General features: G+C 36.7%; 1 protein-coding gene across 5 annotated transcripts in view; it reads left to right on the top strand.

The window, feature by feature from the left end:
- GNB1L (G protein subunit beta 1 like) overlaps positions 1–15,658 on the top strand; it is a 56,622-nt gene that overhangs the window by 15,394 nt on the left and 25,570 nt on the right. For 2 of the 5 annotated variants that reach the window (XM_073312574.1, XM_073312573.1), the window contains exons 2-4: positions 7,072–7,133; positions 13,826–13,963; positions 14,248–14,373. In XM_073312574.1, the coding sequence (XP_073168675.1) occupies positions 13,848–13,963; positions 14,248–14,373 (242 nt within the window). In that variant the 5' untranslated portion in view covers positions 7,072–7,133; positions 13,826–13,847. The remainder of the gene's footprint in view (positions 1–7,071; positions 7,134–13,825; positions 13,964–14,247; positions 14,374–15,658) is intronic. The other 3 variants (XM_073312577.1, XM_073312576.1, XM_073312578.1) reach the window with 3 other exon arrangements.

The following is a 15,658-nucleotide window of genomic DNA, read 5'->3' as shown; positions in this document are numbered from 1 at the left end:
GCGCCATAGTGGGGCTATGAGGTCCCTGAAGATGTGTGTGTGTGATTCCCACCCATTTCCATTCTCACTTAGTGCCCTGCCACAAATCCTGATCATTCAGGCTATTTGCTAGTTGGGTAGTATTTCACCCTAAATAAATTGAATGGTTGTTTCCTGTAAAATAATTAACTTCTGATCATTATTAAACTTTTTGTTGGCTTTAAAAGTGATCTGCAAAGGGGATGCTGGATGAGGAAATGAGCTTGTGCCTTCGTAAAACGTTTCTAAGGTAAAATATGAGCAGACAAAACATTAGGGACATCATGTCTTGTATTCCCTGTTTTTGTTGGAGGACTCGCTTTGTTTACACTGAAATTTTTTACATAGCTGCACTGCTGTATCTGTATCAGGACAAACCCTTAGTGTTGCATTGGTGCAAGTCATAGCATGCACCAGTGCCTTTATACCAATGCACCATGTCTAAGCTAGGGGTTTGCACTAGTGTCTGAAAATCCCAGTGTAAACAAGACCTCACTAGTGGTCTCAGCTGTGTATTGTGACTACACTCTCTGCCTATAAGAGAAAGGGTGCTGAATCCTTAACACAGACACCTTTTTATTTCAAGAGTTTTGCTTAAATATATGTTAACAAAAACAAATTTTCTCAACTAATGCATCCGATGAAGTGAGCTGTAGCTCACGAAAGCTTATGCTCAAATAAATTTGTTAGTCTCTAAGGTGCCACAAGTCCTCCTTTTCTTTCAATTAATTAAGTTTCACTTCCTTGGTATCTGTGATGTTGCAACCATGTATGTTTTCCAGACATCTAAAACCTTCCAGAGAAGAATTTCAAATATAGGGGAAATATAAATAAATAAAAACCCATCAAGCCTTCTTTATACAGGCATAAGCCCATGTTGGGGGTAAGAGGGGTTGTTTTGTTTTATTTGTGCAAGTCCTCCTTAAAAGAAAAAAAATACCTCTGGTTGTTCCAAATTATAGCAATACCTCATTATTATTCCTTAAAAATGTTAAATTGTTATATTTGCAACCAGGATGCCATTAGCTTCCCTATTAGTATTTAGTTCAAAGGAAGACTTATAAGTACAAAAAAAGTTCTGTTGTATAAAACTGAATGTGTGTTTGATATCACAGTAGTTTTGGGAACAATGCAAAGGTCAATTATGTTGCTTGCTCTCCTGTCACATGATGTGCATGTGTATATGAATGCATCCCTGGAATTCCACTGTGGGATCTGCATCTTTGAAGCTGATGCTAAAATTACTGCCTAGGCTCTTGCAAAGGCGGATACTGATAGAAGATTCAATGAAATCGAAGGTCGCTGGTCTGGTAGGTGTTGAAAGATACCTGGCTATGATACTATTTCTGATTTAATAATGCGAATGGGAGGCTAGTCTTTGTAATAATTAGGACTAATTACTGAAGAGGTGTTGACAGATGGGCTAAGAGGAAACAAACTGCCTTTATCCAGTGGTTTAGAGTCAGATTACTGGTCTTGTGTTATCTGTTTCTCAGAAAGTAGAAGCTTCAATCATTCACTAAGTCTTCAAAGGGGAAAGGGATCCTAACAATATACAGGATTTGGGATGAAGTTATGAAATAAATCTTTGACTCAAAATGGCTAAATTAATCCCTTTTCCGTAAATTATTATAGTTTTTAAATTTGAGTTACAGATGAAGAATCTGATTATACTTCAAAGTGAGTCAAACCATTATTGGTGACCTTTTTTTTTTTTGCTGCTGTTCATTGATTAGTTAATACCTGATTCCTTCCTCTCCTGAATGCTCGGTTTCCTCTTTAAAGAATGATCTCTATGGCTGATATCCAATTGGAATAGGGAGGAAAAGGCAATTGCTTAGGACTTTCTCTTCTTCTTAGTACATGAAACATAAGGGTTTTTAGCACATAGACACAATATCTCTGTATGAAAAGCATGTTTACCAAATTTCAGTTATCTAGCTCTTTATACAAACAGACAAGAAGTTGGAAATTTTAGCAAAAATTGGCAGATTTTGGTTAGTTTTGTTAGTCTGGGAATTTTTTTTTACCATTGAATATTTTTTAAAAAAAGTTCTTCCCTCCCATATTCTTTCTGATCTGACTTCCATCCCCTCAATCTGGAGCCTCTTGCCTAAGCAGCTGACATTGTCCGTCAGATCTTTGTCTGGTGGGAATGGGTTTAGTAAAGACATTAAAGAGTTAATAATCTTTCACTGGAATGAACATTTGGAGTGGCTTACTTCAGACAAATGATTTAAAACTCTAGCTATCCTCCATGTTCTCAAATGACTCCCTTTTATATTCACATCTTCCCACCATCCACCCAATCTTGACCCTGATTTTCTGTGAAGCAGTGGATAAATATGGTGGACTTGGATAGTTTTATAAAGAGAGGTAGCTTTCAATTATTTATTTGCTTTTTAACAATGGAGGCACTTTAATTAGTGTTTAAATATTTATAATCAGTTTTATTGTGCTGTAAAATCTGTTATACTTTGATCTAGATTTTCTGCTTTGAGATAATGATGCTTGTAAAGGTTTTCTTAATGAATTTGGTCAGAATTTGACATAATCTGATTATCTGATGAAAGACTGACACTTCAGTTCCTGCCAACATAAAAGAGCAGTACAAAAGGGGGCTGTTCAGAGCCCATTCAAAGGCTGGAAGTTCAAGTTCAGGTACTGCAGGCTGTTTCAAGGTTCAGAATTAAGATGGTGAAACAGTTTTAGATTTCACTGTTGGGTTTTGTTTTTTGTTTTGTTTTTCTGATTGATTGTGGTTCATACTGGACAAGGAGACTGAAGCTTTAAATAAGTAATAACACTTTAAACATGTTAACTGTCTTCAGGAACTTTTGGTTTAGCAAGCAGAGAGAAATAAACAGCTAATGTTAAGACATGACCCCTTAAAAATATGGAAGAGCTAGCTGATCAGAATGTGCCAGGCATCTGTAACATTTAATACTAGAAATTCTAGTATGAAGGTCATTGAAGAATTATTGAACTGGTGTTGTAGTTGTTCACTCTTTATTAATATCCTTCACATTTTGACTATTTACCTGTTTGATATTGTTGTCTCAGGAATGGGGAAAATAAATATTGCAGGGTTGTAGCTATGTCGGTACCAGAATATGAGAGAGACCAGGTGGGTGAGTTAATATCTTTTAATGGATCAACTTTTGTTGGTGGAAGAGACAAGCTTTTGAGCTGCACAGAGCTCTTCTTCAGATATTACCAAAGATATTAAATATTTAAAGATATCACCTCACCCCACTTGTCTCTCTCAAAATAAGTATATTTAACAACTCCGTCCTACATGGTCATGGAAAATGGATCTAGAATTATGTGATCAAATTCACATGGAAGAACAATTGTGGTTTTGTATCTAAAATCTAAGATTAGACTAAGCAGTTAAAATAAACATTTGTTGTATTTGATGATCAGGTGACATTTACCCTGTAAATGTCATTCTTGTTTGCACCAGAATTACAGTGCATTCTTGTCACATTTCTTGGACTACTTTGCTATCTGATAACGTGGCTTATCCAAATAACATCTACATATATTGTATCTGATGGGAATCACAGTGGACAAAAAGGAGGTGCTGATACCAATTCATGTTGAATTTTAATGAGAGACACAGCAGAAGAATGCTTTTTCATCTGCTTCTCTGAATCCTAAATTTGAAATGGTTGATATACATGACATGGGGCCTTTTTAAACAAAAAATAAAAATTGATTCTTGAAATAGTAAAGATTATGGACCAAATTCTACAGTCCTTATTGAGGCAAAACTCCCACTGACACCAGTGGGACTTCTGCCTAATAAAGCCTACAAGTTTTGATCTAATGAATTAATACAGAGTAGAGGAACCTCACACAACCTTATTATACAATTTGAAGAGTTCTCTTTTCTTAGAAAACTTTTAGTGAGTTCACTTTCATTGTGCTTACGGAAGGGTTTGAGCACAGATCTGGGAGACCATAAATCCTATGCTGATCCTGGCTCTTTCAGTGACTCTCTATTACCATGGGCAAATCACTTAGCCTCTCTGCCTCCGTTTCTCTCTGTCTGTAAAATGATTTATAATAATACTTGCCTCGCAGCAGTACTGTGGCTTAGTTAACAAACATAAAGATTCTAAAGAAGGAATGAATTTATAGATATTATTCCTGCACCCATAGAGATGAAATAATTTAATATCTTGATTTAAGGGCCCAATTCTGCAACCCTCACTCACTTCAAAGGGATTGCTCAAGTGAGTAAGGATTTGCAGGACAGGGTCAAAAATGTGGAGTATGAAAACAAGCAGGAACTAAAACAGCTGATTTACTATTTGATTACTTCAACGATTTGTGACTTCGGTGGGTTTTTTTAAAAAAGTTGTCTGAAACCTATCTATAAAATAAATCTTAAAAACCAGAAACGAGGTGAAAAAAATAAATACAGTATTCTGTTGTATGTGTATCCTGAAATGTGCCAATGCCTAAAGAATTTCTTGCTCAGTTTAACCATAAAAATGCTTTCCTTCCTCTCCGCCTTTTCCAATGATTTTGTATTTTGTCAGTGCTGTCTAGGCGTTTTAGAAAATGGGGGAACAAGGATAAAATAAAATATTTTGGGAGCTTTTTCAGATAGCTCGGCCAGGAGATAGTTTGGGTACAGTTTCTTACAGTACACAATGAAATAACCTTGCTCCCTCTAGAACTAGGATCATTTTGGATAAGTGGTATCTGTGGTCAATGTTGTATATTTTGTAGCAGAAAAAATAGCATAAAATCCAGTAACTGATTCAAAAGATTTAAAGAATATGAAGTAGCATGTTGCTTCCACATATGTTTTTAAAACAAATCCCTTCTCAATTCCTCCTCCTGAAAAAAATACACACCGAGATGGGGTGCCAACTTTGAGGTGACGGCCAGTGCTAGGATTTTAGGAAAGGATACACTGAAGAAAGTTTAAGGCCTCCTAACAGTAAAGGGTCAGCAGTGGCTTGTGGGATTTTTTTAATGGATAGTTTTTACCTCTAAAATGGTAAAGATGGGAACAAAAATACCACTGTTACTTCTATTGGTAATATTTAAGTACATTTTTGCTCTAACATTGTTTAGTACAAACAGATACCATTCCTCCAGAAATAATTATTTCTAAAGTGAGGTGTGAGAAGGCTTATTTTGGCTGAAACTTGTGTAAGTCCATTTTTTTTAAATGGAGGCTAAAATTACACAGTAAAAGTTTAATTTGGGTAAAACTGATGGAGACATTAAAATAAATGTCGTATTATGTACGAACTTTGTAAATTAGTATGAAAGATTTTATTTGACCCTTCCTCCCCTATTGTCAGTTATCACGGGACGATCTCCTGTGCTGGAACTGGGGGTCAATAGAGTTAACCCAGTTTACTCTAGCTGAGGGCCCGGCCCTGTACGTCAATAGTCAATTGACTAGCCATTTTGTGATATATGTTAGACCTATAACATCATTTCTTAAGAGTTGTATTTTTATTATATAGTATCATATTGCATATGCATTGATACTGAATTAAAGCAAGTTTTATGTTCTATTTCACATTTAGAAGGAGAAAATCTACAGAACACAAAAAGTTATCCTGTGCGTATTGTGTTTCATGTTCATATGCCCTGTGGGAGGAAAAGAAAAGTAATAGAACAGACAAATAAATAAACGTGGTGTTGAAACTGGCATTACAGAGTCTGCTGTTGCACAATAGAACCGCAATCAATTTACTGTCTTTATTGGTCGACTGCCAGAAAAATAGTATAATATTATACGAGGCTAGATTAATTAAATAGTAATTATAAGGGAATAAATCAAGTAATCATAAAAGTTTATCATGGGAAAAATATGTGTCTAGAATTAATTAGTTTTCTAATAAAGTATGTATTTTAATTGCTCAGAATTACGGAATCCTTAATTGCAGACATGTAAGTTTGGCCCGATTAATTTCAGTTGCTGTAAGAACTTGATATATTTCTTCTCTGTCAGTTTGCTGTTTTTTTTATAGTTTGCTACTAAACAAGAGTACTTCAGGAAATGTCTGCTAAAATGTCTCGAAGGTGTTTAATTAAATCTTTGCAGTCTGAGGACAATATTAACTAGTTATTGCTTTTGGAAGCAAGAGATTCATGCCTGATGCTGAAGTAGGCAGCACCCCTAATTTCGGAGGCTGGGTAGACAGATCTCTGTTGCTGACAGATTGCTATGCATGGCTGAACTGAAAGGCTACTCAAAACAGCCTTTTGATGGTCCTTGGCTTATCAATTTTCTGCTAGATTGCAATGATTTATCAAGTGTGCAAACTTGAATTCAACTTTAAGCCTGAATGTTGTGTTGTACAGAGACAATTGTGTGAAGCCTTTTTTTCATTTATTTTGTGCATTTTCACATTCTTTAATTTTTCAAGGAGATTTGGCATTAGAGGTCCTATATCTTTTTGCATTAGCCATATGGGGAGTCTGTTTTGGAGTTGAACTACTGTGTACTTTGTGTCAGATTTCTTTCTCCTAAAACAAGGCTTTCTATAGTTTTATCATTGCACTTTACTGGGCAATTAATGGCTTCATAAAGCAAAACAGATGGGTTTCTTTTTCTTTAATCTGGACAATGAACCTGTTTATGAAACACTAAAATTTCATCAATTTCAGCTGTGTTTTCATGCTGTGTTTTAGCTTGACATATTAAAAACAAGTGCAATGGCATAACTGTAGCCATGATATTCGGCTTTCTCAAAAATGTTTATTTCAGTGAGATTTGCAATGCCTAAAATGTTTAACTGTGTTAAGAAAGGTCAGCCAGCTGATAGCTAAAGGCGAGTATGTCAAAATGAAAGACTGAAAAAAAATTATCATTCTGACACACCAGGAGTATTAGAATGATTAATGTTTATGTTAATTTATGGCTTTTACATGTTGATTAATAGCTTTTTGTTTCAGTGACTAAAATGTATAGGGGCAATGAGATCCATATGCTAACTCAGTATTCTTAGTTTTGTTCCCATGCTGAATCTGTGTTTTCATATGGAAAATAATTATAGTGAATTTTTTAAATTGCAGATGGAAGTATTTGGACGTTATCCTCAAGATACCAGCTCAAATCCCAAATATTTCTGAAAATCGTATGTTGAAATTTACATGCATTTTCTTTACAAACTTAATTATTTAAAGACATAAGTGTATTGTGTTTTGTTCTCTGTCAGTTAGATGATGACTAGTTAGAGGAGAAAAGGTGTTAAAAATGTAACTAGTCATTCTCTGACTGAAAATGATTGAAAAAAATCACATTGTATTGCTATTAGTAGCCATTCCCCCCCCCCGCTTTGACTGGATTTCTTGGCATATATTTTTACCAGTGGCTGATAAACAAATCAGTTTGCTCCCTAACCATTTATTGGTTTATACAGTGAAATGTGGAAACCTCCGTTGTTCCCTAGATGGGGTCAGGAAAGAAGCTAACTTTGGCGCAGATCCTGAAGGAGGTTGAGCTCCTAGCCTCCTGTTTACTTCAATGGCAGAGGGAGCTACTTTGCTTCTCTCAGGATTAGGCTTATAGTTTTGAAGTCTTCTTCTGAGCAGTCAGTCATTAGTGGTCATTAACAACTATTTTGTGACCAGTTAGAATGAAAACTCTGGCAGCACTGACTTCCCAACCTGTAAAAATCCAGGCCTCTAGTCAGTTGTAACATAGGATGTGTGGCAACAGGTTAATGGTATCCACTAATACGGTATTGTGTAGCTTGGTCATATAAATCAGCAAGTCCTGTTTGATGCTGTTATCTCTCTAAATTTAAATTTTCAAAACCAACAATGTTATGTCAGAATGGAAATCTCTTGGTTATGTTATTTTTTGTTCATATTTCCATTCACACTAGTGCATGCTTCCAGTCCATTGCCATGATTTTATTTTTGCTTTGTTTTTAACATGGATCTTTTAAGGTACAGCGTTGTTGCTTAATTCCTACTTTGACACTGATGTTTGAGGATGAACGTAGATAAAGAATAAATGCACAAAGTAATTAGCTAATGCTAATGTAAAGCACTGGATATACACATTGCTAAAAGGAATGACTCTTTCATTTGTACGTTTTATGTGTCAAATCATTCTATTTGAAACCATTCTATTTACTTAATTAGCTTTTTAAACATAAACACTAAAGCATGATATATGGAATTAGTATTATTATAATATTAGCAGTACAGCAAGAAAGATATCAAACAGATCTATAAAGTAAAAAACTTAATGTCACAGTCCTGTTTTCTTGGCATATTTTTCAAAAGTTAACATAGTGTTCACATGTCTAAAAGCAAGTCACGTGTCACATACAGGCAAGCTTCCCTCCTACCCCCAGTTCTACCAGTGTGCCTCAGTTCTGACCTCAGGATACTGTGCAGTTTCTCTTCTGTGTTTTACTTGAGGAAAGATTGACAATTATATCAAATTATGTGGTGAAGTTGTGATGTGTACAAATGAGGTCCAGGATGAGAATGTAAGCTCCTGTTCCTTGTAGCCTAAATCTGGATTTGAATTCCAAGTTGCTTCATTTGGTGGGGGAAAGAAAAAAAAAGTCTTGTTATATTTTTAGCTTATTATAGAGTACAAACTAAACATACTTTTGCTCAGATACTTTTCCCATTTCAATGTTCTTCCCTACTTCTGTGTTTTTATGTAAAGCTTATAGGATTTTTAGTGTCAAACTCAAAGGCAGTGGGCTGAAAAATTACTACAGAAGGCTGGTGGGCATATGTGTTTTACCAAATATTTAACCTGCTTTTAGAGCACATTTTCTTAGTATGTAGTAAACTTCAAATACTCATCTTTGAGTTCAAATACTCTGAAATAAGCAGTTCAGTTGCTTTCTGCAGATGTATCTGGAAGCTGCCAGACCATCTGTATTTTAGTTATGTTTGGATAAAATGGTTACTTGTAATCCTGGACTTTGATCCTTTGCCTGCTAGAAATGCCACATGTCCATACAGCATTTGCCCCAACTACTGTTGTCTGAGGTATGTGCAAGTTCCACTGTGTTTTGGCATTTCAAGTAGAGTAGATTTAAAGGAAGGCCAATCAACCAAGGGTCTCTGTTGATCCAGCCTAGCTGCTCAAATGGATCATGCAGCCAGCCAGCATGGTGGTAGCCAGCTGAGATGGGGGAGGTCCACAATTTTTAAATGCAGCCATGCACTATGGGTACTGCTGAGGGCAGAAGGGGAGATTTCCCCACCATGAGAGCTCAACTCTCTGTTATGGTTTATAGGCAGAAAGCCTGGACAAGACTGGCCTTATGGGCCCTTTAGAAAGCTCATACTGTAAGGGCTACCTACCATATTTTAAAATTGAAAATGGAGTTGGATTATGTGCTTTGTACTATTAACTTAATAAAACTGCCCTTTCCAGCAGTTTTCTTTGAAATTACATACTGTATATTCTTACTGAATGCAGGTGCTATGTAGTCAATCTAGTTAGTTAGCTATAAGATGTGGGAAACGTGTCTTAAAAATCATCACGAAAGGAGCAAAGTTACCCTTTGACCCAAGTGGAAAAGACAGAAGAGAGAGGAGAGCTCTGGAGAGGAGCTTTCATACATGAGAACAGGGAAGAAAAAAGGTTGTTCATATTTTTACTGACTAATTCTTTAATCTTACTCTTCTTTGGGAGGCTGGCACCTGGTAGGCTTGGAATTTCCAGAAATAAAAGGGATTTCATATATTTGATGATGAGCACACCTGGATGTGTTGAATATTTTGCAGTCATAATTATATCTGCACACCTGCTAGTTAGAGTCCCGAGTCAGTTTGCCAGACGTGCTGAGAGAGATTTATCTCTGGCATACCTGAAAAATCTCTCTTTAGCACCAACTTTTTGCTACTTTGTAAACAACTACAGAATCGGAAGCCTTTTTTAGTCTTTGCTGAAGCTGTCTGTATCTCAGATTAAATTGTGGGGTTGTGGGGGAAGGGGTGCTTGGATGATAGTTTACTAGCAATTTGTTTTTGCTTCGATGTGTGATGAAAATACAAATGACAGGAGTGGGAACAGGAGAGTTGTTGAATTCAACTGGAATTTTTCCTGTGGGAATCTATTAATGTTTTTAATTCTCTGTGAGATTTTTCTAAGGTAATCTTTCTGACATTTACATTTTTTAATGACTATTATTAATTGAAAAATCAGCTTTTTCTATTTTTTTTTTTATCAAATGCTAAAGTAGTGCATTTCTCACTGCATAGAAACTCAAATAACTTCAGGAAAGTTCCCTAAATTACACACGAAACAAAGTGGGGTTTTATAGATGGTATTATTGGTAATTTGTTCTCTAAAGTTATATAACTTTACATTTTTTGAAGAAGACTAAACAATTCCCAATTTTAGTAGAAACATGTTCTGCATGGGAAAGCTCTTTACAATACAATGTGTGATGTGCACAGTCATTTCCTAACTGGAATATCGATCTGGACACCTGGATTTTCCAATCAGCATGTAGTTGGTGGTGGATCAAGAGTAATCAACATAATATATCTGGAGTTTGTATTGTACCCTGTCAAAATAACTTCTGGAGCACAGTTTGGTCACTGAAGGAGGAGAGTGTTACCAGCACAGGAAAGGCTAGGGGAAAAAAAGAATAGGATTGATGTCTATTTAAAATAACAAGACCAAAGTACGGCAAGGAGGTGTTGCATCTCTCAAGGCTGGTGTCCTCTTACAAACAAATAATGTCATAAGCAAAATTTAATTCATGTCCTCCAATGTCCTGTCTTGGAAGCCAGTGCTCACAACATCTAGGTGCCTGTGTGTCAAGCACATAGTTTAGGACAGAGAACTTTTTTGAAAGCATTTATTATAAATTTCCTTCTGTGGGTCTCACTTTGCTGCTTAGAGCCCTAGGGCCTGATTCTGGTCTCACACTGGTGTTTTGACAATGGGACTTAGACTCTTAAATCATTTAGGGACTTTTGAAAATTTTGAAGATAGGCACTTAGCCTCCTAGTGAGATTTTTCAAAAGCACCTATCTGCATCTTCAGGCACTTAAATACAGTACCTTTGAAAATCTTCTTAAGTGATGTTGCCGAAGTTCACAGAGGGAATTAGCAACAGAGGTGGGATTAGAATTTAGGAGTTCACTGTTCCCGGACTGTTGCTCAAACTGCTGTGTCACAACTAGTGCCGAGAGCAGTAGAAAACTTAAAACTTAAAATTGTTATGCTGTAACTTCTCATCACCGCTGTCTTTTTTGCTGTGCAGCCTCTGATGATTTAGCAGTAGCAATTAATAATAGAAAATACCTCATTCCCTAGCAAAACACAACGGGGGGCTATTGATAAAAGCCATATACTATTAAATACAGATTTCCAGATTGATGTATATAATCGCAAAATCCCACTTCCAAAGATTGACAATTTACTTTGAATCCATGAGTGAATAAAGTATGTTTACTATTATTTTTTCCCTATATCCCAGTCTGAGGAGTCTTCTACAGTATTGTCCTTGTAAAAACATGCATTAGGAGTGTCTGTTTCATGCCAGCTAATACCTTCCTCACATCCAGGCACACACAGTCTGTCAGCAAAACTTTTGTGTTGCTAATTAGAAAAATGCTATTAAATCCTGCCTCATAATCCCAATAGCCTCTGGGCTGACTCAATTCCATTTTGTCTCCCTCCCTCTCTTAGAACTATACTTTGGAATCATTCCTTCATAAAAAGGGACACCTCCCTATAACATGCTCTGTGTTAGCTACATTAAATGTCCAGAGGGTTACAAAGACAAATTGTCACTTTGAGGGTGATTAGAATGGTTTTGGATACAGTTATGGAGCTCTGATCAAGTGACCTTCAATGACAAAGCGCTTATTGTAACAGACAGCCTCATAATAAGGATGAAGTACGTTACAGATAGGCACTGAAGGGTTGAATCTCACCATGGGGAACAACCTTGTACAAGCGTGTAATCATCTGAAAATTTATTCCTGGCTTGTCATGAGTCTGGATCCTCAGATAGCATCATAAAACAGATGAATCAGTGCATTAAAACATGGAAGTTATGCACTGAGCTCATTATTTTTGTAGCTTACTGTACAGTACTATTGAGGAAGAGAGAGATGTTAGATTGTAAACGCCTGTTTCATGACCAGACCTAAAATATTTGTTTAATTAGGAATTACAGATACGGTAGTGATCACTGTTCTATAAATAACAAAGATAGAATTAAATCTCTCTCATCTCAACTGAGTTGCAGTAGTCAGTGCATCCATTTAATAAAGGAAGAGTCAAAGTCTGACACTGATGCATCATGAGTGTCTACTTAAAAACTGAAACGTTTTACTTGTCCATGTAATGCTTAGTTTTACTTCTGTGTTACCATCCTCTTCTGTGACCCATCTGGGAGAAAGAGTCCTGTTGACATTCACTTATTTAACTTAAAAAATGATTCTTTGGGCTGGTGGAACCCATCCAGTAAACAGCTTTTTGAAAGAGTCATGATTATTGACATCCACCATGACAGCCCCCCCCCCCTTACTTTTCAATCTACTCATTTCTTAATGTGAACACAGGCAATAAAGTAAGAGATAGAAGTGTAGGATATATAGGGCATGGTCACTAATTTCACACAGGGAAGACTGTCAGTAAAAACCTGCTTATAATGCTCACTACTGTGTCATTTTCCAAATTAATTTAAAGCTCATAAAGGCTGCTAAATTAATAGATATGCCTCAGCATTGTTCTGGAGGATCCTCTCTAGCAAGCTGAAGTATAGTTCAGTCTTCATTGCCATCCAGTCTTTGTTGTCTTTGCAAAAATTGTCTACATAGGTGTTCATTTTGATGGACATTTTTGTGCTGTGAACATGTTTTGGTAAGGCCTGGATCGATCCAAGCATTCAAGAATGTACCTAACTGGGTCATATGAGTAGCTCTTTTGAATTCAGCAGGATTACTCAAGTGCTTAAAGTTTTATGCACATGCTTAAGAGCTCTGTTGAATTGCAGCCTGTGATCAACCACTTGCTTTACATAGTCCCCCAGCCCAGTCATCAAATAATAATTTTTTGATTACTACTGATGCTGGGCCATATTTGAACCAGTGCCTAGAGGTGAAAAGATCTATATCCATTTCCTGATCCTGGGAACAGTGCAAACTCCTCTGAATGCAATATTTAACATAGTGTGGTCATAAAGTTAAAAAGAAATGCTGTTTTGATTTTTTTTTAAATATAACCATACCTGGAACCAAAAGTTGGAACACTGGGGAGTAATGAAACTCTGGGGTAAAAATGAGTATCGCTCTAATCTTACCTGAAACCTTTTCAGTGGATATATATTCCATGGCAAGAGAGCACAGTGAAAGGATTATTTTGGGAGGAAGGGGAAAGAATTTGCCAAGGGCCTAACTGGAATGATAAATGTGCTTGCTCCACTAAATTTGTGTGTCCAATTCCTTGCATTTTGTAGTTGTCACTTGTCAGTCCAGTTTGCAGCATGGAGAATAACTGAACACATTTGTATATTCAAATATATGATGAGTGCATATTCATGTAGCAAGCTCAGCATTTCTCATAGTTTAGCATGGATGGATAGCAATGAGAAACAGATTTGATAGATTGCTTGATCCCGAAGTGTAAGAGGGAACATTTTAGTTTGGATTATATGGCGAATAACCTCAACATAATGCTAGCTATAAGGGGAAAGTACAGATGCTTAAGCAAAGCAACTGTCTGAAGCAGAGCACAGTTGCAGTACTGTTGTTCATAATATATGCTGCTTAACACTATGTGATTAAGAAAATCTTGTGCTTTTCTTTGATTTCTCTTCTTGGAAAGGTGTCTCTAGATTATTGCTGATATGGCTCTTCCACCTCCAGATCCACAGTTTGTTCTACGGGGTACTAGTGCTGAAGTCCATACTCTACATTTTTATTGTGGAGGCCAAGAACCTGATTACCCCATTCTCTTCTCTGGGTGAGTAGAAGCCTTTAAGTAAATTTCCCACCAGAAGCTGTTGCAGAGATGAGCATCCTTCAAACTCCCCCCCCCCCTTTTTTTTTTTTAAAGAGAACATATACTTTAAGTAAATTATAGCTGGGAAAAACAACAAAATGTATTCCCAGTAAGTGATTGGTGCATTGAATGAAGCCTGTGTACATACATAACACTTCAGAGTCCTAGAAGGCGGAAGAACAGCAACATTTCTTATTAAATTTTACATGATTGTCACAGAACATGCCATCCATTCCCTCTATCAGGTCTTCCAATGGGCTGATCCATGTCTGGAACCTGAAGACACGCAGGGTGGATACAATTCTAGATGGCCATGGAGGAAAATCTGTGCACTGGGTGGAAGCAATCTATGGCAGAGACAGGCTCCTCAGGTCAGTGGAGTAGTCAAAAGGGACAAGAAATTGTGGTGCTTGTACTAATCTTGTTGCTGTAACATACTTGATAAGAAGGCGTCACTTATTTCTGAAGTCGCTGTAAGTCTTGTCTCTGAACGTACAAGACAAAGTGTTACATAATTTACAATAAAGGACCAAATTTAAAAGCCACAAAATAAAAATTGAGAATGCCTAAAATAATGTGTTCAATTTATTCAGAGTAAATACTGCTTCCTGTAACTACAGCATCACAATTCAGTATTTCTGGTGTCCTTTAGTACATCAGTGGAAGTGAGGTAACCTGAAGTCTTTATGTGAAGAAGGGAAATTTGGGTATAAACTGACAAATGTTTCACAATAGTTTTCAAAAAAGAAAAATACAGAATAAGATCATGTCTACACTAGTGAGCTGTGCCGCTGTAAGATTGCTCGTGTAGCCACTCTATGCTTCTGGGAGAGAGCTCTCCTGTCAACATAATTAAACCACCTCCAACAAGCAGCAGTAGCTACGTCAGCGGGAGAGCATCTGCTGCCGACATAGCGCTGTCCACCCCAGCGCTTCTGTCCGTGAAACTTATGTCACTCAGAGGGGTGTCTTTTTCCACACTCCCCAGTGACATAAATTATACCAACAAAGTGCTAGTGTAGAGATAGCTAAGTTACAAGGTAGAAAACCATAAAGACAAAGGCGATAAGTGAGTTCAAGAGATAGGAAAAGTAAAGGATTGAAGGATGTGTGGGAAGAGCCGGATTGGCGGATTAGTATCTACCAAAATTGAACAAGAATGCTGGGTTACATATTCATACTCTGTTGCAAAATATATTACGTTCTCCTGCAAGGAGGGATGTTTGCAAGGTTACTGTGTTCCTTGGAATACACAGGTGATCCACCTTCTTTGCAGCAGATGCCAGAGCATCTGTGTGATTTTTGAGGTGTTCTGACATGTTTATCAGGAAAAGACATCTCTTGTAAAGTACTGTAGAGCTCATTAGCATTTATATTTGTTGTCTGCTTAAATTCTGTTAACACCCTGAAGAAATTTGGTATTGAACTAAAATTATTCATCTAATTATCCAGTTTTCCCCCTCATCTATTCCCTGCTGTGTATTTATAACATTATGATGCTTTAAGTATCTAATATAATTCCAGGGCTGCTGTTACCTGTATTTTTCCTTCTTATCTTCATCTAAAATTTAACCAGAACAAACCATTTTTCCCATCTCCTGATAAATTCTTAAAATGTAAAGTCTCATGAGCTACAGAACTATTCAGTACAATTTC

The sequence above is a fragment of the Lepidochelys kempii genome, chromosome 15 (assembly GCF_965140265.1).
Source record: "Lepidochelys kempii isolate rLepKem1 chromosome 15, rLepKem1.hap2, whole genome shotgun sequence".
Taxonomy (NCBI): Eukaryota; Metazoa; Chordata; order Testudines; family Cheloniidae; genus Lepidochelys; species Lepidochelys kempii.
Note: the sequence above shows the minus strand (reverse complement) of the source record. Positions and strands in the feature narration are given on the sequence as shown.